The sequence below is a fragment of the Drosophila nasuta genome, chromosome 3 (assembly GCF_023558535.2).
Source record: "Drosophila nasuta strain 15112-1781.00 chromosome 3, ASM2355853v1, whole genome shotgun sequence".
NCBI classification, from domain to species: Eukaryota; Metazoa; Arthropoda; class Insecta; order Diptera; family Drosophilidae; genus Drosophila; species Drosophila nasuta.
In genome coordinates this window covers 48,720,974-48,743,433 of record NC_083457.1, presented here as the reverse complement: position 1 = coordinate 48,743,433, position 22,460 = coordinate 48,720,974, and the positions used below count along the sequence as shown (strand labels likewise).

The 22,460-nt window shown below is 40.5% G+C and overlaps 2 protein-coding genes across 9 annotated transcripts; one reads left to right on the top strand and one right to left on the bottom strand.

Annotated features, from left to right (window-relative positions):
• Positions 1-14: 14 nt before the first annotated feature.
• On the bottom strand, positions 15-16,958 carry LOC132793498 (nucleosome-remodeling factor subunit NURF301). 6 transcript variants are annotated; one of them, XM_060803449.1, is made up of 13 exons: positions 16,866-16,958; positions 15,652-16,166; positions 10,492-14,445; positions 9,399-9,782; positions 8,989-9,333; positions 7,365-8,909; positions 7,161-7,294; positions 3,058-3,862; positions 2,424-2,994; positions 2,209-2,364; positions 1,785-2,148; positions 1,036-1,120; positions 15-971 (listed from the first exon to the last, which is right to left on the bottom strand). In XM_060803449.1, exons 2-13 carry the CDS (start codon positions 15,944-15,946, stop codon positions 766-768), a joined length of 8,844 nt encoding a protein of 2,947 aa, XP_060659432.1. In that variant the 5' UTR covers positions 15,947-16,166; positions 16,866-16,958; the 3' UTR covers positions 15-765. The 6 variants fall into 6 exon arrangements, with proteins under 6 accessions (XP_060659432.1, XP_060659431.1, XP_060659433.1 ...); XM_060803448.1 differs by lacking the exon at positions 16,866-16,958 and adding an exon at positions 16,772-16,832; XM_060803450.1 differs by lacking the exon at positions 16,866-16,958 and adding an exon at positions 16,772-16,830 and having other exon boundaries at positions 3,058-3,409.
• A 194-nt stretch (positions 16,959-17,152) lies between these two features.
• On the top strand, positions 17,153-22,388 carry LOC132792306 (probable G-protein coupled receptor Mth-like 14). 3 transcript variants are annotated; one of them, XM_060801608.1, is made up of 8 exons: positions 17,153-17,490; positions 18,101-18,191; positions 18,247-18,413; positions 18,478-18,966; positions 19,410-20,112; positions 21,073-21,206; positions 21,628-21,713; positions 21,786-22,388. In XM_060801608.1, exons 3-8 carry the CDS (start codon positions 18,274-18,276, stop codon positions 21,965-21,967), a joined length of 1,734 nt encoding a protein of 577 aa, XP_060657591.1. In that variant the 5' UTR covers positions 17,153-17,490; positions 18,101-18,191; positions 18,247-18,273; the 3' UTR covers positions 21,968-22,388. The 3 variants fall into 3 exon arrangements, with proteins under 3 accessions (XP_060657591.1, XP_060657590.1, XP_060657592.1); XM_060801607.1 differs by lacking the exon at positions 18,101-18,191; XM_060801609.1 differs by lacking the exon at positions 18,101-18,191 and having other exon boundaries at positions 17,154-17,490; positions 19,425-20,112.
• The last annotated feature ends 72 nt before the right edge of the window (positions 22,389-22,460 follow it).

Genomic DNA, 22,460 nt, shown 5'->3' with positions numbered 1-22,460 from the left:
ATTAAATCGAATGTTTCGCTTTGATTGAGTCGTTGAATCAAACGTTCGTTTATTTCATTTGCTTAGCTGCAATATGCGCGTTATAAATACAGTTTACATTCATATTATATGTACAAATTCTACAGATACATATGTATATGTATGCATATATAGATATTCCCTCTTTTTATGCTTGATATATTCTCATAACATACATACATATGTATCAAGACAAATGCATGTGTGTGTGTGTGTTTATTTACATCTCATTTCGGCTGTACATAGTCAAAACACTACTTAGTAAAATTTAAATTGTTAATTGTTTTGCTCTTCATAAAAGAACTTAAAAATTGTGTGTGAACTTAGCTACTCCAATTAATCATTTCATATTCATATTCATATTTCTCTCAGTAATACAATAATCTACTGACTTGACTACACAGCTAATTGCACTTACATTTAGCTTCAGTTAATTTTATATATATATATTTTTTTATTTATATATGCGCATATATATAAATATTTACAGTTATAGTAGTAATATTTTGGAGTTGCTACAAATCTAGTCCTATTTACTTAGAGTAGTAAATTTATGTAGTTTTCTCGTTTACTATATATAAAAATTAAAATGTTTCTGCTGTTTCATTTTCTTGCTGCTGTTGTTGTTATTGTGAGTTTGAAAGTAATTGTGTATTACTTTGTTTTTCTTATTATTATTCCTAATCTTCTGGTTCTTGTTTAAATCCAGCTTAATCCAATTGCACCAACAATTTGATCAATTATCTTTCAATTGCTTTGGTTGAAAACATGTTCTCGAAAGCTTTTGATCTTCTGCACAAAGAAAGATTCCAGCGCTTCAGCGCATTTGTAGAACGACGACTCCTTGGGATTATAATAGCGGCAGTTATCAAAGATTTTTGTCATATCACCAATAAATTCAGCGAGCTTGGTGTAAGTATTTGATTCGAGTTTCATTTCCATCTTCTTGAGATCTGCAAATAGAAATAGGAAAATTAATAAGAGCAAAATTGAATGTGTGTCGGTCGATCAACTTACCCATGGGCTCCTTAATCACTTTGTAATAGTCGGGTGCCTCGTCCGGATCAACCGGTTCCATAAAAGGCCAGGCACTCTTGTGCAACTGCAAAACGGAAATACAGTTATCAATATGATTTGTGGTCTAGTAAAAACAGGAAAGAACGCTACAGTCGAGTGTGCTGAGATACCCGTTGCCCATTTTTAATGAACTCATTATTTGGCATTATTTTTAAAATATACCAAAAGACTATATTTGGTATATTGCTCGACTGTGAGATACCCGACACCCATTATGAATAAAAGCAAAACAGTGCGGCATTATTCCTAAAATATATCAAAATAAATTTACCCCAAAATATACTGAAAATCAAATTTGGTATATTGATGAAGTACTACCTTCGAAATATACCATACAAGTTAAAATATACCAGATTGTTACTCAAAACAGCTAAGACCCCATTGCAGTATGCCTAATTTGCCATACAAAAATTTTTCTTAAATGACTTATACAATTTTTATCCCATCACAACCAAAATTCGCGATTTTAGCTTCAAAATTACGCTTATTAGTCGATTTTTGTCTAATTGTGCATACGGACAGACAGTTAGACGGACAGACGTCTAGGCCTTTGACGCTTATCAAAAATATATATATTCATTATAGGGTCGGAGATGCCTCCTTCTGCCTGTTACATACATTTTCTACACAAAAAGTTATAATACCCTTCAACCCTATGAGTAGCGGGTATAAAAAGTGCCGGCACTCACCTGTATTTGCCTGATCAGGCTCTTGAGTTCGACAACTTCAGTTGGCGTTAGGCATTTGGTGTTCGCCGTATTCGCATCGGAATTGCGTTGGCAGTCGGGACAGACATACTCGTCTATGTATTCGGCCTCGCTTTGGACAATGCCAACGCAACGGCCATGGAACCAGTCCTGGCACTTATCACAGCAAATGTAAAATTGTGACTCATCGTATGGCTGGCGGCAGCTGCAGTAAAGCTGCTGCGTTTCACGCGCCTTCTGGCAATCGCTGCAAATGTATTCGGTGAGCTTCTTCGAAGCCTCCTCGGTGATGTTGACGCAATCGCCGTGGAACCAATTGCTACACAAATCGCAACCAACATAGAATCTGCAAGGAGATGAATTAATTAACATCGATTTCGATTTGAATTCAATTTGTTAAACGTACTTGGTGTCATCGTAGGGCTTGCGGCAAATGCAATACAGCTTCTCCTTCTTTCTGGTCATCTTCTTGGGACGTCCTACGCTCTGCCGGCTGTGTAGCGATGTTGGCGGCTCGGCGGACAGCGTGCGTGCAGCGGTTGTTGGCGGCTTCGGGTTATTTCTGTAATTTATTGATGTTTAGCAACTAGTAAAATCAAGAGTTAAACTTTGAAAACTTACTTCTTCGGCTCATTAATCGTTTGATCCAATCGCTCAGTGTACACTGAGGAGCGTTCAATTTCCTTCCGTGGCGGCGTTGAAGTGCTCAACGTGCGCACATGTCGCTTCACCTTGGCCTCGACTTCTTCGCGTATCTCATTCTGCAAATTGCGTTCGAGCAGCGAACGCTTACGTAAAATGCTCTTCTTCAGCAAATCCTTGTGGCGCTCCAGCTGCGTTTGCTTCGGCTCACTGAGATTTGCGGTATCCTCAAGTGGCAACGGCTTACGATTGTTGCGCACCGCGCTGTTGTTGCTATTATGCTGACTGCTGTTGGACACGGTGTGTTGACGTTTCGATGGTGTGCGTAGCTTCCACTCCTCATCGTCATTGTTGTTGTTGTGACGCGTCGAAGCGGTGCGACGACGCGATGAAGTGCTAGCCCCATCCACCAGAGTGTTGGATCTGTGCGTCGATGGCGTCCATTCGCCCAAGTTCTGGGAATTGTTTAGCTCCTGCTTTTTGCGCATATTCACCAGTTTCTCTTCAAGCTCTGGACTCAGATTGCCTTGTTTCAAGGCATTTGAAATGGCTAACGAAATAGAAAAGAGATTAGTTGAGATGTTGATAGATATATCTTTATGATATTGCTTACATTCTTGTATGTAGCCGCTGGTGACGACAAAATTCTCGCTCTGCTCGTTGGCATATTCTACGCCTTCCAGTGTCGCAGCAGCTGCTGCTGCTGATCCCTTGTTGTTGGCATAGCTGTTGTTGCAGTTGTTGTTGTTGCTGCTGCTGGTCGAGCTATGCTTATCAGCTTGGGCAAAGCCACTGGACTCGAGCAGCTCAATGGATTCACCGCCGCTGGCAGTTGTGTTGTGGTTGTGGTTGTTCTGGTCGTCGTTGTTCTCGACAAGAGCTGAAGCCGTGGCGGCGTCGTTGTTCTCACAAATGATGTTGTTGCTGCTGATGCTGTTGGTGTTGTTGGTGGTGTTGGGGTTAGTCTGTAATAGACATCGATTGGCGGCTTTAGCACTATCAAAATGATTTAATTTTACGGCTTGATCTTGATTAGATTGTTTGGCATTATTAACTACTACAGCTAGCTGGGAATCTTGCGCACTTCCATCATTACTTTCTTGGGACTTAAGACTACTTTGATCAGATGAGGGGCATGCAACATCATCATTAAACAGAGGCGGCAAAGGCAACGTGCGGTGCTTCGTAAATCTTGATATCGCAGGCTTCTTGCGCGGCGGACTGCACACAACTATAATCTCCTCTTCATCATCATCATCGTCGTCGTCGACGTCATCATCATCATCATTATTCTTAGCATTATTTTTATTAGTATGGCATAATGCAGCAGCATCGGCGGTTGCAGCTTTCACCTTGGCGCCAGTTTCTTGCAAGACAGAATGTTTTCTTTTAACACAATCATTTGAGTTGCGAGCAACCTAAGTGGTTTCAAATATTATTGACGGTTGTTCGCTCAAAAGTAATACTTGGTTAAGTGGAAGGTGGATAAATATGTACATAAAGTTAGACTTAAGTTATGAAATGTGGATCGGCACCTACCTGGCTTTAATCAGAGATCAGTTGTAGTATTTATTCCAGGCAACCTTTTTTTTAATTTTATTTAACGTTTTATTTGGTTTTGTTAATGTTTGTGGAGTTGTTGTTGTTGTCGTTGTAGTGGTTGTTGTTGTTTTGACGAAGAGAATAACACGATTTTTTTTTGGTTGGAGTTGTAGTTGTTGACATACGGATTTTGGATTCGGATTTAAGGCAATGCATTTTGGATTACATTTTTGTCGGTTTTGTTTTGTTTTGTAATTTTCAGATTAGGCAGCATGGCAGCATTAAAGGGTATTCGAAAGTCAGGTTATTAGTTTTCTCTCTTTCTCTCACTCCCTCTTTTATTAAAAAAAGCTTGCTTTAAATAAGTTATAATGAAAATTGCGGCAAAATGTCTTTTGTGATTGATTGAATAGTGTGTGTTGTGTGTGAGGGTGTGTGTGTGTAGATGTATTGTTGTGTGGTGTTTGTGTGTAACTCTTGTTTTGTTATTTTTTTTGCTTTTGCATTGCTTTTTGAACAAGTGTAAAATTTCATTTCGATTTAGATGAGATGATTACAAATATGGTTAAGCCTTTGTGTTATATATAGATCATTTTTCTTTTTCTCTTATTGCTTTTCTTTTAGTTTTCGTTTTTTTTTTCTAGCTCTCACATGCGCTGCACGCGTCGTTCGGACGAGGACGGGGGGGAGGAGGGTACGGAGTGAAAGACGGTCCGGTCCGTCGTTTAGTTTGCCATTTATATGAAAAGCAGATATCTCCGATCTACATATATATACATATATATATTGTGTATTATATGTATATATGCATAGATGTCATAAGTCAGCCAACTAAAACTCTGTGTGTGGGTTAATCTCTTCGGCAATAACTTTTCTCATTTTCTTTTCTTTGATTTTTCATATATTTTTTTTCATTATTTTTTATTTTTTTTTACTTTTTTTTAGCAATTGGAATTTTGGCCATATTAAGGAGAAAAAACAACAAATTTTGATTGGTTCGATCTGTTTTGGTTTGGTACTCAAATTCAACTGATTTCTGATTAAAGTCGTTTCTTTGATAAAAATACTTTGTTTTTTTTTTTACATATGTTTGATTAGCTTTAAAATAGTTCGCTTACACTGGGGTTTTACAAAGTTTTATATTATTGGTATATACAACGCATATATACGATATGATATCATATATATGTGGTGTATATATTTAGGAAGCGAGCGCTTTTTGTCAACACAAAGGCCAATTTGCAAATAATCATCCAACTAACTCAGAAACAAAAATTTACACACAAGTTTCTCAATATATATAATCAATGTGTGTGCATAATATATATTATTAAAATATATATCTATATATATATACTATATAAGTGTGTTATATTTAATAACTAAAGGTAGCGTGGGAGAGTGTAATAAAAGGTGGGAGTTATAGGAATAGTATTTACATCGTACGTTCGAAAGATTTTTAAGTTCTCTCACATTTTCAATTAATTTTCCAAAAAGAGTGTAAAAAGGTAGAAAATGTGTAAGTGGGGAGTGTTATTATTATTTTTTCTTTATCTAAAAACCCATCGGATAAACAACAATTGGTCGACACAATTCTGCTGCAATTTATATACTTTTTTGGTAATTTGTTTAGTATTTTTTAAAAACTATTTAGAGTTACTTTTTTTGTGGTTGTCACCTAACAAACGAACACGAATATATATATATATAGGAAGTGAGAATTCATTATGCATATAAATATGATTGATTCTGCTCTTGAGTTTATTGTATGAAAAGAAACAGGATTGGTCATCGGTATTTTGTGTATTATTAATTAATACATGTATATTTTTATTGCAAAAAGCGCTTTACATAGATTACAAGTAAACATAGGATAGTACTACAGATACTATATAGAGTTTTTGTAATAGCCAAATAATGAAACTAGGCAAGAAAAAAATCTATTTAAACGCATTTCGGATAATTAGCGTGTGTTTTTTGTCTAATACTTTTTGCCCTGGTCGCTAATATTACGTCACAGTCTCGATTTAATTATATATTATTATTATTATAAGTATATTGCTTGCTAAATTATTATAATCGGTAATTAATTAATGTGATAAATAAGGTAATAAAATTAAAAATGTAATTAGTTAACTCAACTTGAATGCTAAACCCAAGGAAATATTGTATAGTAATATATTGGTAATGTTTCATTCATTATTTTTCATTCTTTCGGCAATTCTTATTATGCTTTGTTCTTATCATTCTTAACGCTAATTATAAATTAAAATTACATAACTAAGTAGTAGTAAGTAAACATATTAAAATTACGAATTGAAGCCAGGTCAAATAAATACGTACAATTTAAATTATATATATATTGGAATATCTTCTCTATTTCTCTTTTTCATCTATCTCTCGGAAGAATTAGCTAGCTGCATCTAAGTATTTATGACATGAGTCTTGTTTTTTCATTTTATAACTATTATGTATGCGTATGTGTATGTGTGAGTGTTTTACTTTATGTGTATGTGTGTGTTTGTTGGAGAATTAGTTGATAATAATAATTAAAATTTTTGCAAAATGAAGCCTTTTTGCTGGGGAATAAAGTCGCTCGAATCAAACACTCGTTACATGCCGTAAAAAGGAATGCGTATGAGATATCAATGTAAATCGTTGTTTCTTACTTTCGTAGTGTGAGTGTGTGTTTTGTTTGTGTGTGTGCGTGTGAGTGTATCGATTGTGTATGTGTGTGTGTGCCAAATGTAAAAAACAGGTTTAACAAATAAATTATAAGTACCAAACAAAACTTGTGTAAATCGAAGAAAAAATAGAACGTAATAAATTAATATTGAATTAATCCAGCTAATGATAGCAACAACATGCTTTTCGTTTTCTCTTGTTCTTTGTTCTCAGCTAAACATTAACTTAAATATTAAATTGTTTAAATCATATTAATAATAATAATAATAATAGTAGTAGTAATTGCATGAAAAGCATGTTTCGAGAGCTGAGCACAGCCTATAAAGTGCTTTTCAAACATCGCTTTCGCTTTTCTTTTTCGCTAACTTTTTCATCTCTCTAGCTAAACTGTTTCTGTGTAGATTTCTTTTTTCTTTCGCTTATTATCTCTTAAATGAGTTTTCTTTTCTTTTTTTTGCTGTTGTTGTGTTGCATTTAAAAGCTACTCACTTGTTGATGTGTCGCCGATTGATGCACAGGTGTCAACGGAGGCGGCTGCGATGATTGTGCCGCAGTTTCCGGCTGCACAGCAAGATAAATTTTTGTTGGCCCTAAAACACCGAGCTTGCCATTTGATTCTTGCGCTGCAAACACGAGAGAAAGGAACATCAATTAGTATTAATTCGTAATTGAATACAATTTAATTAGCTTTACCTTTCATTAGCTGCTGCTTGACTTGCGTCTGCACCAGCTGCAGCTGTTGTGCTGTAAAGTCGTTGCCCACCAGACCTTGCAGCACAATGCGTGGTCCGTGCTCCGTTTGCAGCACTTGGGCGGTTACGCATTTGATCACTGTGCCAGGCGGTTGATTCTGCAGCAGACTTTCCTCCACACTCAACTGCTGTTGTTGCTGTGCAGCTGGCTGCGCCTGCTGCACCACTTGTTGCACAATGTGCTGCTGCTGCTGTTGCTGCGGCTGCTGTGTCACCTGCTGCACTTGCTGCACCACTTGCTGTGGCGCTTGCTGCACCACAGTTTGCTGCTGCTGTTGTGTCGGCAGTTTGACGGGTGAAGCTTGGGGACTCGCTTGCGATACGGCCGGCGTTGCATTGTTCGTCACAATGTGCGCATTTCCATCGCCCTGATGCTTGATGTGTGCCACAATTTGCGCCTGATTGTTGCCCAAAGGTTTGACAATCACTTGCTGGCCATTGATTGTTGCCACCTGCAGTTTGCCCTGCGCCAATTGCTGTGCCAGCGTCGAGTTTGGCACCAACACTTGCTGTGTGGTTGCCTCAGCTGTTTCGGCTGCGCTGCTTTGTGGTTTCTCCTCAATAACTTGCTGCTGTTGTTGTTGTTGCTGCTGTGGCTGCTGCACCACAATCTGCTTGACCACCTTGGTCTGGGTTGTGGGCGTCGCCGCTTGGACAGTCTGATTGGTTTGGACCACAAATTGCTGTTGCTGCTGCTGTTGTGGCTGCTGCACAACATGCTGGGTGGTTGTCTGCTGCTGCTGTTGCGTTTGTATCTGCTGCTGCACCATCTGCAATGCTTGACTCTGCGGCACATTGCGTTGCGTGACAATCGTTTGGCCCGGACTCAAAATGATGCGTTGACCGCCCACCACAATCTGTTGCTGCACATTGCTGGTGTTGACAATCTGCTGTATCACCTTCTGTGTGGGTTGTGCGCCCACCTGTTGATTGACCACAATCTGTTGTTGTTGCTGCTGCTGCTGTTGGGCTGGCTGTTGCTGTATGTGCTGCTGCTGCTGTTGTATTGTCTGTGTGTGCACAATTTGTTGCTGCTGGACTGTGGCAGTGCTCTGCTGTGTCTGTTGTTGCTGCTGCTGTGCACTCGGGGCTGCAGATATGATTACCTTTTGACCCTGTGCTCCTTGTGTCACCAGCAACTTGGAGCCCTGCTGCACAAACACTTGCTGAGATGGCGACGCATTTGACACCACTTTCGACACTAATTTCTGCACTGTTGGCGTCGTCTGCTGTTGTTGTTGTTGTTGTTGCTGCTGCTGTGCTTGTTGCTGTTGCGCCAACAGCAATTTATTCCTCACCTGCGCCAGGGGAAGTGTGACGCGCTGTGATGTTGCCAACGTTTGGGTCGCCGGCGTTTTGGCAACATGCTTCAATGCAATTTGTTTCATCACCGGCGTGTTAGCAGCTGAGCCAGCAGTTGTTGTTGCCACCGCCTGTTGGGTTTGTCCTCCAGTTGCCAGCGTTTTAATTGGCAATTTCCCTTTCACTGCATTTCGAAAAAAAAAGAGAAATCAAATGTTAATTGATTACTTTCGTGATAGATTATAATTGTGCTGTCCACTCACCTGGCGTGGCGACATTCGATGCTTGTGTCGTTGTCAGCACATGCAGCTTGCCATCGGGCATCTGCACCAGCTGCTGGCCGGGATTGAGACCACGCACACTGACTTTGCCATCTGGGCCACGTATGATTTGTACTTTATGCGGCGTTGCCGACGGCGTCGATGTTGTGGACGATGATGTGCTGGCATTCGATTGTGCTGCATTGGAGGGTGCTGGACTCGAAGATGATGCAGTTGTGGCTGTCGTCACTGTGCGCGGCACTTGCGTCACAGCCTGCTGAATGATGCGCGTGGTGCCATCCGGATTCTTGACTATCACACGTCGGCTGCCAATCACTTGTCCCTTAACTGCAAATAAGAATTCAGAATTAATATTTTTTTTCTCTTCTAGTATTTCATTCTATTTTATTTACCTGGCGTTGATGAGCGCGTCACTTCGCCGCTAGAGTTGAGTATCTTGCGCTGCTGATGCGCGGCACGTTGCAACTTGAGCTGCTGCTCCATTTTGTCTTTGACCTCCTCGTTGGGCTTCGGTGCCAACAGCACACGTCCACCAGCCGGGCTGCCATTGCTGGGGCTATTCGCAGCACCGCCATTGGTTGCCTCGAGTTGTCGCGAGGCCACCGAACGCGTGACGGTTGCGAGGCGTGCCTTCTCCTGCTTCTCGCCAATGAACTTGATTTCCCACAGCTCCAGCTTGTCCTCGTCCACCCATTCCTCGCTAATCTGCGGCTCTGTGGGCTGCGGCGACTCGGCGCGCTTCCGTTTGCGCAAGCCAGAACGTATCGATGTGACCTCTGAAGAAGATTAAAAACCAATTAATAAATATGCATTATATATATTGAAAATGCAGGCATGATATGGCTTTCGTAGACCCTTTTTACGAATAAATAAATAGCATAATAGAGTTAAGTATTCAATACTTTACACTTATTAACGGAGATCAATAAAATAATACGTGGCTACTCTTATTATTATGGACTTAATGGAAAATATGAACATTCTATAATAAAGATGTTGTTGTTTCGTCTGTGATAGACCCTATTTTTAGAATCTTTTATACTTATTTTGGGAAATCGGCAGAAGTTTTGATTATAGAAATGAAGAAATATATCATTCTATACTATAGTAATATAGTATCGACTGTGTTAGACCCTTTTTACTATTAAATAAACAGCCCGTTGGAATTAAGTGTTAAATTCTTTTATAAATTGCTGGAAATTTGTAAAAGTTCTGAAGAATCAATACAAAACGTGTGATTAATCTTATTATTATGGAATTGAAAGTTGATATGATCATTATGTAGTATAATCCGATACAGCATAGACCTAATATTAACCATTAAATGGATTGACACCATTTGATTTCTAATATATAATGAATAATGGTATATTTTATGTCTTATTCTGTCTGCTGCGCACATTTTGATATGGATAACCCAAAGAGACACTTTTTAACATCTTTTCAAAATTGAAAGGGCTTAAAAAGTCGTAGACAAACACTCACCTCGAATAGTCTTTGGCATCTCCAGTGGAATGACGACCTTGCGTCGCAGATAGCTCGTCTTTTCGCCATAGCGACCAGCGTGACGCAACTTGAGCAACTCCAATGTGACAATCTCGTTCTCGGTGGTCACCTGATGTTTGCCATCGGTGGACGGTGACTTGGCAATCATGTCATCCCAGCGCAGACACGACCACAAAATGCGCAACTGCAGCGCAATGCTCGACAATGTGGTGGCATTCGATGTGCGATATGACCAACAGGTGCGGAACAATGGTCGCGAGCATTGATACTGCCAAATGCTATTGTTCTTCGCCGCATGATGGAAGCCACTGCTGGGCGCTTTGCCCGCCAAACGAGCCAATTTCAGCAGCTCATAGCGTGGCAAGACCAAGAGACTACGCTTTTGCTTATGCGTCAAGAAGTTGGAGATGAGCGGATAGCGTGCATAGGTCGCATTCTTTACCACCTTTGTCTTGTCCTCTGCCTTGACCGATTGCTCGTACAGCTTGGCCGCATCGCGCAGCAAATAGACGCGTCCTCGCGATGAGGTGGCCGAGTAAACACGTTCGCTGCCATTCTCAAAGTATTCGCGCTCATACTTGGTGACATCCTCACGCTTGACGGGACGCGCTGTGATGGGGAAGCGACGATTCTGCTTGTTCAACGGTATGTCCTTGTCGAGCGTCTGATCGAGCACATCCTTGGTGCCAATGTAGGCCTTCTTCGGCTTCTGTGTGCGCTTGCGTCGTGTGTTTGCGAATATGTCCACATCATCGGCATTCGCTGTGGAGCTGGCGGCGCTCGCTGCTGCTGCCAACGAGTCTTCGGTGCTCTCGATCTCCACATTGCTGCACACATCCATGCTCTCGATGTAGTCCATTTTGTCAGAGTCTTGTGTGCTCGTATCGGGATTTATGCTGGCATCCTCTTGCTTAACTGCCACCTTCTCGGCAGCTGGCTCCTTCTCCGACTCGAGCAGCAGGCAATCCTTGAGCAGCTCCTCGCTAAAGGCAACGGCATGCTGACGCGCCTGATCCCAGTCGTGGAGCAAGTCAAGCGGCGCCTCCGACTCAAGCGTTTTGTTGTGCTCATCGACCTCCTCGAGCGTCAGCTGCACCGCTTCCTTCTTGCCCTCCGTGAGCTTCTGCTCGAGTATGGACGGTGGTTTCTTCACAGCACCCAGAATGGCGGCAACAGTCTCCTTCGAGCCATTGCCTGCCGTGTGCGCCTTGCGTAGCAGCAGCAGCAGCTCCTTCTTGGCACGCGCCTTCTGCAGACATAGCGGGGAATAGCAAGTGTTTTGCGTGATTTGTGAGACGGCATTTGAGTTAGTATTGCACTCCTTGGTGTAGCAGCGGAAGGTCTTCGCAAAGCGATTCAGCTGACTGAATTGCATGCGCACTGTTTGGATTTGCTTGGCCAGCGAATTGACGAGATCGAAATTCACAGTGGTGGCCAGATTCTTGCCGGGACCCGCCGATTCGGTGAGACGCATCAAACGCTTCTCCAGATACGTTTGTTTGTTGTTCGCGGCGGTCGCTGTAATCAACAGCGGTTTGACATCGCTTTCCACATCCGATTTGAAGGCGATTTGTTGCTCCACCTCGGCCAATTTTGTGCGACGCTCCAGCAAATCATCCAGGCGGCATTTGCGTGCCACCTTCGGGTAGTAATGTCGTCCTGGTGCTGTCAGCGCTTTGCTCACATCAATGTGTCCGGCCACACGCTCACCCACATCCTCATAGACCTTGATGTTGGTATGGTTCTCGGGCAGATAATGGCAAATCTGTCCCTCGCTGTGAATCGATTCACATTGCTGCATAAAGCGCTGTGTGCGCGGATCAACGAGCACGCTCTCATTGACAGCCGTCTCCGTCTCCTCCTCGCCCATCGAATAATGCACATAGACGCGAGCATGGGTCAACGGTTGGGCGCGCGTGCGTCGGGCACGAACTCCGCAACGGCGACTGCTCGACAGCCAGAGCCAGCCCCATTGGCCATGGACACGATACTCCTCGCCCTTTTGCTTCCACACCTGATGCTTCAGACCCAGCGAGTATTTAATGTAGTTGAAGGCCAAGCGATTGCGTTCCTCCTCATCGTCGCGTTCACGCTTCTCGCGTTTCTCTTGCTTCTTGCGCTCCTCACGCTCTGCGCTTGTGATGCGTTGCAATTGCATGTGTCCCAGCTGCTCGTGCCACACGTTGGCAAAGACGACGCTCTTGAGTGACGACTGAAACAGCAGCATTACGGCACCGAAATCTGTGGCTCGTTTTGCATTCATTACGGCGCTGTTCCACATCTTTTTGTTGTTCAACCAGTTGGGATTCATAAAGGAGGCGGCAATATTCGATTCGAAATTAATGAGCGTCTGGCGCAGCGTTGTAATAATGTTGTCACAAGTGCCCATCGTGATGCCAATCCATTTGAAATCCGATGCAGTCGTTAGCGAGAATTTGTGCGACAAATGGCGACGCTTGTCGCGCTCCTCGTTGCGTTGCGGCTTGTTCAGTGCTATCGGATTGGTGGCATATTGATTGACATAGTTCTTAAAGCCCTGCTCCATGCCCAGCTTAAAGTAGAGTGTGCCGCTGTTCATTTGATTCGTCTTTTGACGTGTCACCATCTTATTGTCCTCCGCGACCTTTTTAGCTACCTCAGCCGGAGGAGAAGATTCTCCGTCGTTTTCTTCCTCATCATTAGCTGCCGCTGCTGCCTCCTTTTCGAGCAGTTCTTGTGTAGCCTCTTGCTCGAGATCGATTTGGGTGCGTTTGTTGTTGTGTTTGTGCTCGTTTGTCAGCGATTCGGTTAACTTCATCTGACGCTCAATCTCCTCCTGGCGATCAGTTAACTGTACATACAGTCGCGACTCCAACTCGGTGGCATCCATGCGCTTTAGCAGCAACTCAAATTTGGCCAGATTACTGTAATACCAGCAGGTGCCATCGAGTTGATCTTCGACAAAGATGCGACGCGCAATAAACCAATAGCGACGACCATGACGATCGACACCCAGATTATCGTGACGGATGAGCACACCTTGCTTCTCCTGCGGCAGCACACAGTCCACCACACCGGACACCTTGTGGGAGCGACACAAGCCACACTGCCAGTCCTCGGTGGGCACATCGTTCATGGGCGGATCGACGCATTCCAAGTGATAGACAGCCGGGCATGTTTCGCAGCACAGCAAATCGCCGAGACGATGACACACACGACAATGATCGTCATAGTGTATGGGTCCCTCCTGGACCATCACGTCACGTACACAGTTGGCAGTGAGAAATTGATCGCCCAGAAATTGCAGCACAGTCAAACGATTATCGACACCCGAATACGGATATTCACCGGAGCAGAGGATATGATAGACGTCACGATCGAATTCCTTATCACTTTCCACATAGCTGCGCAACACTTCGGGCCAGGTGATGGCATCGATCAGATACAAACTGATGTTAACCGTATCCTTCTGATCGAGCGGACCAAAATGGGTGCCCTGTACATCCTCCTCGCGTAAGATTGCCTTCAGCAGCATTATATGAACGTCGGTGAGCAGAGCACTCTGCTCCTCGCACACCAGAGCCGCACAAAAGTCCTCGAAGCGGAACGGTGAGAGACGCACCAGATGACGAAAACGTCGCAATACTTCATAAATACTTAGAGCGCGCAACACATGCGCATTGCCAATGAATAGATCTTCCGATGATTCCGGTAACTCCAACGCAGGGAATTCTCTGCCCTCCTGCAGCCAAATGGGCTCTGGACTGGGCGGACGTGGCGGCCTTCCGAGGCCGTTTTGTGTGAAACTGCAGACGGAAAATTCCGACTCGCTTTCGTTGGCAGCATCCAGACTCTCGTCGTCGCTGGGCGTCAGCAGCATATCGTCTTCATTGTCCGACTTCTCGTCGTCCGAATCGCCGAAATCGGACCCATAATGGTATTCCGATTCGTAGCCTGTCAAATCAAGAAGGAAATCGATTAAATTACGTATATTTGTGTGATTTGTTGTTTGTTGAAGTGTAGATGGATTGCTGCATGCCTAGATGTTTCAACATTTACCTTTCAAACGCCCTGAGTAAGTGTTTGTCATAACGGTTGTCTTTCTGCCGTTCCTTACTAGTCTATTCATTTGGTCTTCACAGTTTCTTCGCTTTCTTTCTTACTTCACTTATTTACTTCACTTATTTAATACTTTACGCTATTCTTTGCTGATTTTCCCGCTGTGCTTTCACTAGAGTTGCAATCAAACGGCAAGCTCACCTTGTCCTCTTCAATTACGTCTTCTAGCCTTCTGTCTACGCTTCTTCTCTGTACTTTTCTTAAGTTTTTCTCTTCAGCTGCCGCTAAAATGCGTTTGAAGCCGTCGTAAGGCGTTTTACCAATATCAATCCGTTCTTTTCCTTGTCTTTTACCTACTTTTTTCTTTACTACTCAATAGTAATTTTTTACATTCGCGGTAACCTCAGCGAAAATTCCGCAACTTCTTTGATTTCTTCGGCGTTACAATTGCCAATGTAGCCTTTGTAATTGGTCTTTGAATTCGTATACAACTTTACATTACTTTACTTGTCAATACAACACGTAGAACTTTTATTTTTGCAAGCGATTTGACAGTTCCTTCGCACACATATAAATCAACTAAAATGTATAGAAAATAGCCTACTATGTTCTCTTTTTAAATTGCATGTTGAGTGATTTCTTCTCTATGTTGACTACGATTTAAGAGCAGCTAAGTTGATATTGACCGATATTCAGTTTTCGTTTAGCAAGTTCTACGAAATTTACTGACTTCTTAGAAATTTAGAAATTTTCGTCTGTAAACTGTACATTTTGCTAATTTATTTTTCATTATTAGAATACTCATATTAGAGCATAGAGAAGATTATTTAGGAACTCTGTCGGTTCCTCGATTTTAAGTTAAAACTTAGCTATTATACAAAAAAAAATATAATTTGCATCAGCTATGGTTTATCTGGACTATACAGTTTAAGTTAAGTTTAATTAAGCTTGGGGGTGCGAATATTTTCATATTTTTGACAGCAATTTGTTTACAAATTGTTTTTATCTGGGCTAAAAATGTATTCGATAGCTAAACTATCGTTTTAACTTGTGGGAGTGAAACCGATTATTTTTTTTATATATCGAATGTAATTTGTTTACCTTTTCTGGCCGAATAACTGTTGGTGCTGGTGTTTGCATGTACATTTGATTTGCGTCCGCGTCCTCGCTTGGCGCCGGAGCCCCGAGCACTGCCGCGATTATTGTGACTGCTGCGACTGCACTCATCGCTTTGGGGAGAGATGCAGCGTGATGCTGACGGCGTGCTTGGCTGTGATTTGCCTTCGCTGAGATATTTGGGCTTCTTGAGCAGTTGATAGTTGAAACGTCCCGACGTTGAACGCTCATTTGGCGTCTTTGGCGGGCGTCCTCGTTTTCGACTGCCACGACCGCTCATTATATATGCTGATCGATCCGTTTATGTTTCTGTTATGATCTTCTGATCTTCCTCCAGTTCTTTTCTCCAGTTCCACCCACTTTCTGCCTTAAATCTAGCGTACGTGCGAGCGCGGGTGTGTATGTTGCGTGTCTATGTGTGTGTGTAAGATGATGTATGCGGTGTCTCAAATACGATTAGGTTTTCCACTTCTAGTTATTCTCGATGAAACGCACATTATCTAAAAAGCAAAATAAACGTTTGTTAGCAACAACAATAATAACACAAACACCAACGATTTGCTTTAGCAACTGTATAACTAGCACTCGCTCACACTCATTTTGCGCATACAGTCGCAGCAGCACACAATGTTGCCTGTATTTGTATCGCACATCACATATGTACATGTGCGGGAAAAAATCGATAAGTTTCACAAAAACTGTAGAAATATCATTTTGTTTACAAATTTCATATTGAAAAACTTTACTAATTGCATATATGGCGCCAAAAAACATACACACACACACTCACATTTACACGATTCACTAACATCATTCGGTTAAGGATGCTTTGGTCAGAAGCCAGGTTTTGGCAAATTATACATTCTCAATTTTTAATGTAGTACTGGGGTATATTCGACACACGCACAATTGTTCGTGTGCTATTGCTAGTGTATGTGTGAGTCTGCGTATATGAGTTGGTGGCACTTTTAAATGTGTGTGTGTATGGATGGGACTGAAGCCAACGCACATTGTCCGCCATTTATAAAACCGAGAAAATTTGTGCAAATTGCCACAGAAACGTTTAATTAACACAATTGACATTAATTTTGAATGCACCATTTACCCAGCACACTTGGCAACACATTGCTCACTCGTTGTTATATTTTATTTGAATATTATTTAACTATTTTTAAGCAAACTGTTAGAGCGACATTTACCTTACATTTTACTTCTGCACTTATAGCCCGAATAGCGTACAGTCAGCCAATCACAGCGCGTCTTTCATTTGCTAATGTCGCAAGCGACATCTGGTAGTCGTTTTTGGTACTAAACTCCACATGGTTGCATGTGCGTTACGAGTAGGGTTGCAATCGCACTTGCTATCGATAGTTCAATACAATATCATCTTAATTTCAAAAATTTGCAATCGTTTCGATGATCGATGCCGGCGCCGGTTATTTTTTTTGTTTGCTTGCATAAACGGTCAGTTGAATACGTGATTTTGTCAATAAAACTTAAAACGGAATTTTTAAAAGAGTAATTTAAAAGTTATAAGTGACATGTAGCCCTGCGCATATTGCACGTTATCTTATCAGCGAGCAGCAAGCAATGCGTTCAGGTCCGCGATATGTGTGTTAGACGCTGATTTCGCTAGTATTACTTCATTCTGCGCGCCCGTCGGATGCACTTTATAAATAAGCTCAACGTTAAAACCGAAAAAATGCTGTAAAAATCGCTTATTTATGCTCTTAATTAGCATTACGTGAAGATATCAATCGTGGAGACACACATACTACAATTATTTATATAGTTTAATTCTAAACGTTACAATTTTATTGACATGTGAGTAAATAAGCTATTTGCCCAGATAAAGATATTCTACATACTCACCTTACCAATACAACTACACCTGTCTGTTGGAATTCCGATTATTATTATTATTTGGAATGTATGTACATAGTTTGTATTTTTAGTGATGGTATAAAAAGTTATCATGTCCCCCAAACTTGTAATTTACTACGCCAAACAATACATGCCATTTATCTAAGTACCTGATGGGGGAGACCGTGCTATTTCCGAGCTTATCATTGCGTTTTTTTATTATTATTATTATATATGTACATATTTGATTTTGTCATCGATTTCTATTGAAAATATGCGAACATAATTTTAATAACTATACTTGTGTATTCAACAGTCGTAACCAATTCTTTTTAAAGAATTTCTTAACTACAGAGACACACAATCATACAAACACGGTCATTTCACATGACGTCATATGTCTGCGTAAGGGGTTTTATAATTGGAGTAGCCAGTGAAAGATAATTAATGTACATTCATGTTGATAGGTTTCTTCTGTGTGTGTGTGTAAGTAGGTTCCAAGCATTTTATGGACGCCTACAACTTAGATATAGATATGACAGTGTCTTCAATTATATGTACTTATCTCTAGACGGTTTAATACAAAAGAAAACGTGTAGAGGAAATACGTATTAATCCATTTCCATAACACTTGGATACGGCATTGTGTTTCGGTTTTAAGGGTAAGCAAAGTTCAGTTAACAGCAAATTATTTGTTTATTGCTGTTTTCGTTTCAGCGCTTAAACAAACAATACAAACGAAAAATGGCAACTCACAGTTGGAAGATCGGTTTCTATTTCATTCCTACAACACTCATGTATATGCTTATAATACTAACAAATGCCGAAGATGTTACGAACGCAGTCGATGTCGATGATGTTGCAGTTATACTACAAAATAAAAGGTTAGACTCAATTAGTAACTATGCTATTTATATATCTAATTTGCGACTAATATTATGATTGTAGTACAACCATGATGCTGGAGAATCTAACAGAAGTTAACTATAGCACTGTGACAGCAGCTCCGACTTCCGAATCGACGAGCACACAACAAACACCTCCGATGAATACAACAGTTGTAGCGTCACTTTCGTATGCTAATAGCACAACCTCGTCCCGTCCCCCAGACACCTCGCTGTCAACAACAACATCTATAGCACCGATCCAGATACAGCGACACAATCAGGTGGAACTACCGAATACGCCGGCGGATTGTTCGCAACGTGAAAAATTGAGAAAACAACCGATACCCACATCAAGTTCTCGCTTACGCAAGTGCTGTCCATTTGGAGAGAATTTGGATTTCTATCGTGAGAACCAAAGCGATTCTCAATGTGATCGAGCGGTCCACAAGTTTGAACCGATCGTAATTACCGCCGAGCTTTACGATAATTGCATCGACGATCTGGAAGTAACGCCAGAACTGACCTACGAAATAGGCAATCCATGTAATAGGTAAGTTTAACGATCGAACTCGATGAATCTCAGACTAACAGAAGTCAACAGTTTGATGGATTTATTTCCTTCTTAAAGCGGCATCATAAAGATAACTCTAGCTAACTTCATATCAGAGTAATAATATTGTATATCATCTAAAGTTAAACTATAGCAACTTTTCATAGTAGCTATAAATAATGTAGAGTCCCTAACTACCAAATCTTTTTTTATAGGGTGATTAAGAAGACAAAAATTTAATCTGCAATTATAGAATTTGAAAAAGTTTATAGCTAATGAAATATTTAACACAATTTTATTATCTTAAAACACAATTATAAAAAAGTGTAAAACTGATATACAATATTATTTGCTTGTTATAGTTATCATTATATTTTGTCTGCTCATCAAACTGAAACACATATATATCTTTAGAGCTCTGTAACCCTTTGAATTTATTGCAGTGTTAACCTTTTCAGCTCCTTTCTATATAATAGTGAGGAAGATCTGCTCTTCATTATGCAGAATGGAGATCTCTTGATCCTAGACAAGAACAGCAATGAGTCCTATGCGGTTGAGGAGAACTATTGCGTGGATCAAGATAAATCCGGCATAATGATCGCCTTCGTCTGCATCACCCAAGTCGAAGAGGTGTCCAAAGCCAAGATCATTATTGTGGCTGTGCTTATGCTTGTGAGCATGCCTTGTCTTCTGCTGGTCACATATTTGCATCTCACACTGAAACTATTACGCAATCTTCATGGCTGGTCATTGGCCCTGATGTCATTGTGCTTGGCCTGCGGTTATTTTGTCTACTCGGTGGTTCACATCTATGGCATACCATCGGGTGGTTTCATTGGATATGTCATCCAATTCTTTATCTTAAGCTTCTTCTTCTGGTACTTTTGCATCTGTTGCAACGTTCTCCTGAACATCTGGTACAAGTTGCCCTACTATGTGCAGCTCAACAAAACCGGGACTATTCTCAATTTCATTGCTTACCTGTTGATCGCCATCACTGGACCCGCGATACTTGTTTCCCTAACCGTTCAGAAGGGTTTACCTGGCATGCCATCGTATTTCCTGCAAGGCATCACGGAATCCATTCGTGAATCCCAACGATACTTTATACCTCCGGTGTCTACAATGCTGGGTCTCAGTTTTCTGGTAAGTCACTTTTCCAAAACTAAATCAAAGTTTTATAACATAGTTTGGCGACAATCTGCTGCTAGTTTCATTATCAATTCACAGTTTATATTGATAATAGCTTCTGTTTACTCATTTATCTGTTTCTTTTTTCAACACCCATTATGTAAGTGATTAAAATGGGTATTTAAGTTTTTATGGTTTGAAACATAAGCATTATGTGAATTATAATGGTATGAGAGCCTAAAAGAGCCCTTGTTCATCTCATTGAAATAGGGAATTGAAAGAATATTACAGTAAAATAATAATAATAGTATTTTTATGATACAGCTTTGATCTCAGGTTTAAATATGTTTACTTAGTGCCTTAGATAACAAAATTTCACTCACTAATAATAAATCAAAGGAAAGCGACTACAAATCATATTTAAAAAGTAAGTCCTAGACTTTTAGCATTTGTTTATAAATTCCGAATGCAAGTCAACAGCAATCGTACGTCATATAAATAAAGAAGTAGTTCAAGAGAGAGATTTATAAAGCTTAGAGGGTATTTAAACGCTTGGACACAAAGTATCTTGATATGGAGCGTTTCTACTGAAGCGTTCTTACTCGGTTCCAATTAAAAGAGTTACTAAATATAGCGTGCAGATGTTATCTTTAAAAGAAAAAAACCTGTTTTTAATGAAGTAATTTAACTTTAAATAAAACTTGTTTACAATTGTAAGAGACGTTGATGGTGATATGACGCTACGAAGAAAGTACCATTTGAGTCAGATTTTTGGAATTTCCGGGTAGCAGCAACTTTGTTTGCCAATCTGGGAACTCCTCAGCGATGACTCGATTTACGGTGGCTTTTATTGTAGATATATATTATAGAACAATAATGTGTAACGTATTGATTGAGTCTTAAGGTCAATGTACTCCAGTCTAACATATCAATTTTGAAACATAATAATGCAAGTTTTTATATTTGTTTTTCTAGGTTTTGGTCGTAGCATTCTTTGGCTTTCAACGCATCAAATCAGATGGTTATTTGCTAGTGAATGATGAGGAAAAGGACTCTGTGACACCCAGACGTCCTTTCGACATAGAGAAATACGAGGATGTCAAAAAAGAGTAAGTGCCAAAGATTCGATATAAAAAAAGGACTTGTTATAGAAGAGTATTATAACTTTTGGCCTGAATGAAATGTATGTAACGGTTCTTGATCAGCGTCAACAGCCCAGACGATATAGCCATGTCCGTCTGTCTGTCCATTTGAAACACTGGATCTCAGAGACTTTTAGAGATAGAGCTATAATTACTACTTATTACGAGTCTTAGATGCTTGTCTGGCAATCTGGTATATTTTTCCCTTTACAGTATATTTTGAATGTAGTGTTATATCAATATACCAAATGTAGCATACATTATTAGTATTTATGGTATATTAATTTGGTACATTTTAAAAAGAATACCGCACTATTTAGCTTTTATCAAGAATGAGTAGCGGGAATCTCAAAGTCGATCATGTTTTTAATTGAAATTTCATTTGCAGTGCCAAATGTGTCGCCTTGCTGGGAATTATTGTGGTGCTCGCTTGGCTTTTCGAAATAGTCACATTCTATTCGCCTGGAAATGAAGGTCAGTAACAAACTCTACATATAGAAATCTGAAGCTTCCCAACTAATAATTCTATCATCTAAAACATTACAGTCTACCTGCTGCTCTGCGATATGATCAATGGCCTGCAGGGTCTGTGGATAATGTTAATATTCCTCGTGGTGCGCAGGCGTCGCACAATAATCTTGCGCTGGTGGCACGATCGCGGTTCGCATCTTATCTCCGAGGGAGGCACTGAGTTGCAACCGGTTAACAAAGCTGCGAATCCTTCATAAGAATTTAGTCATAACACACTCGCACACCAAATACAACTTAATTATATATGTTATGTATGTATATATATATAAATTGTTTATTGCATTTTACATAGAAATGTATTAATATTAAATCTTTTCTTCCTTTCTCTCACTTGTATACATAAAGTGTCATTGAGTTGAAATGTCCGTTTTGTATTTTTATATTTTTGTGTATTTTAATTAAATATATATATTTTTGGGAGAATGGGACGTGGGAGAGAGTCTGTGTTGTATCGTCATCTATATCATTATCGTCAGCGTATCAACTATGTTGTAAGTGGTAAAATGGTAAATGTATGTTTTTTTATTTTTTGTTTTGTGTGTGGAAAGGAAAGCAGTAAATACTCGTAGTTTTTTCGAGTGCTCGGCTACGTTTCATGTGTGTTGATAAATCTAAATCATGCAAATCTAAATGTTTTTTCTCTAAATTGTGTGATTACAAGGAAATTCTTTGCTCTTTGTTTCTTTTGTT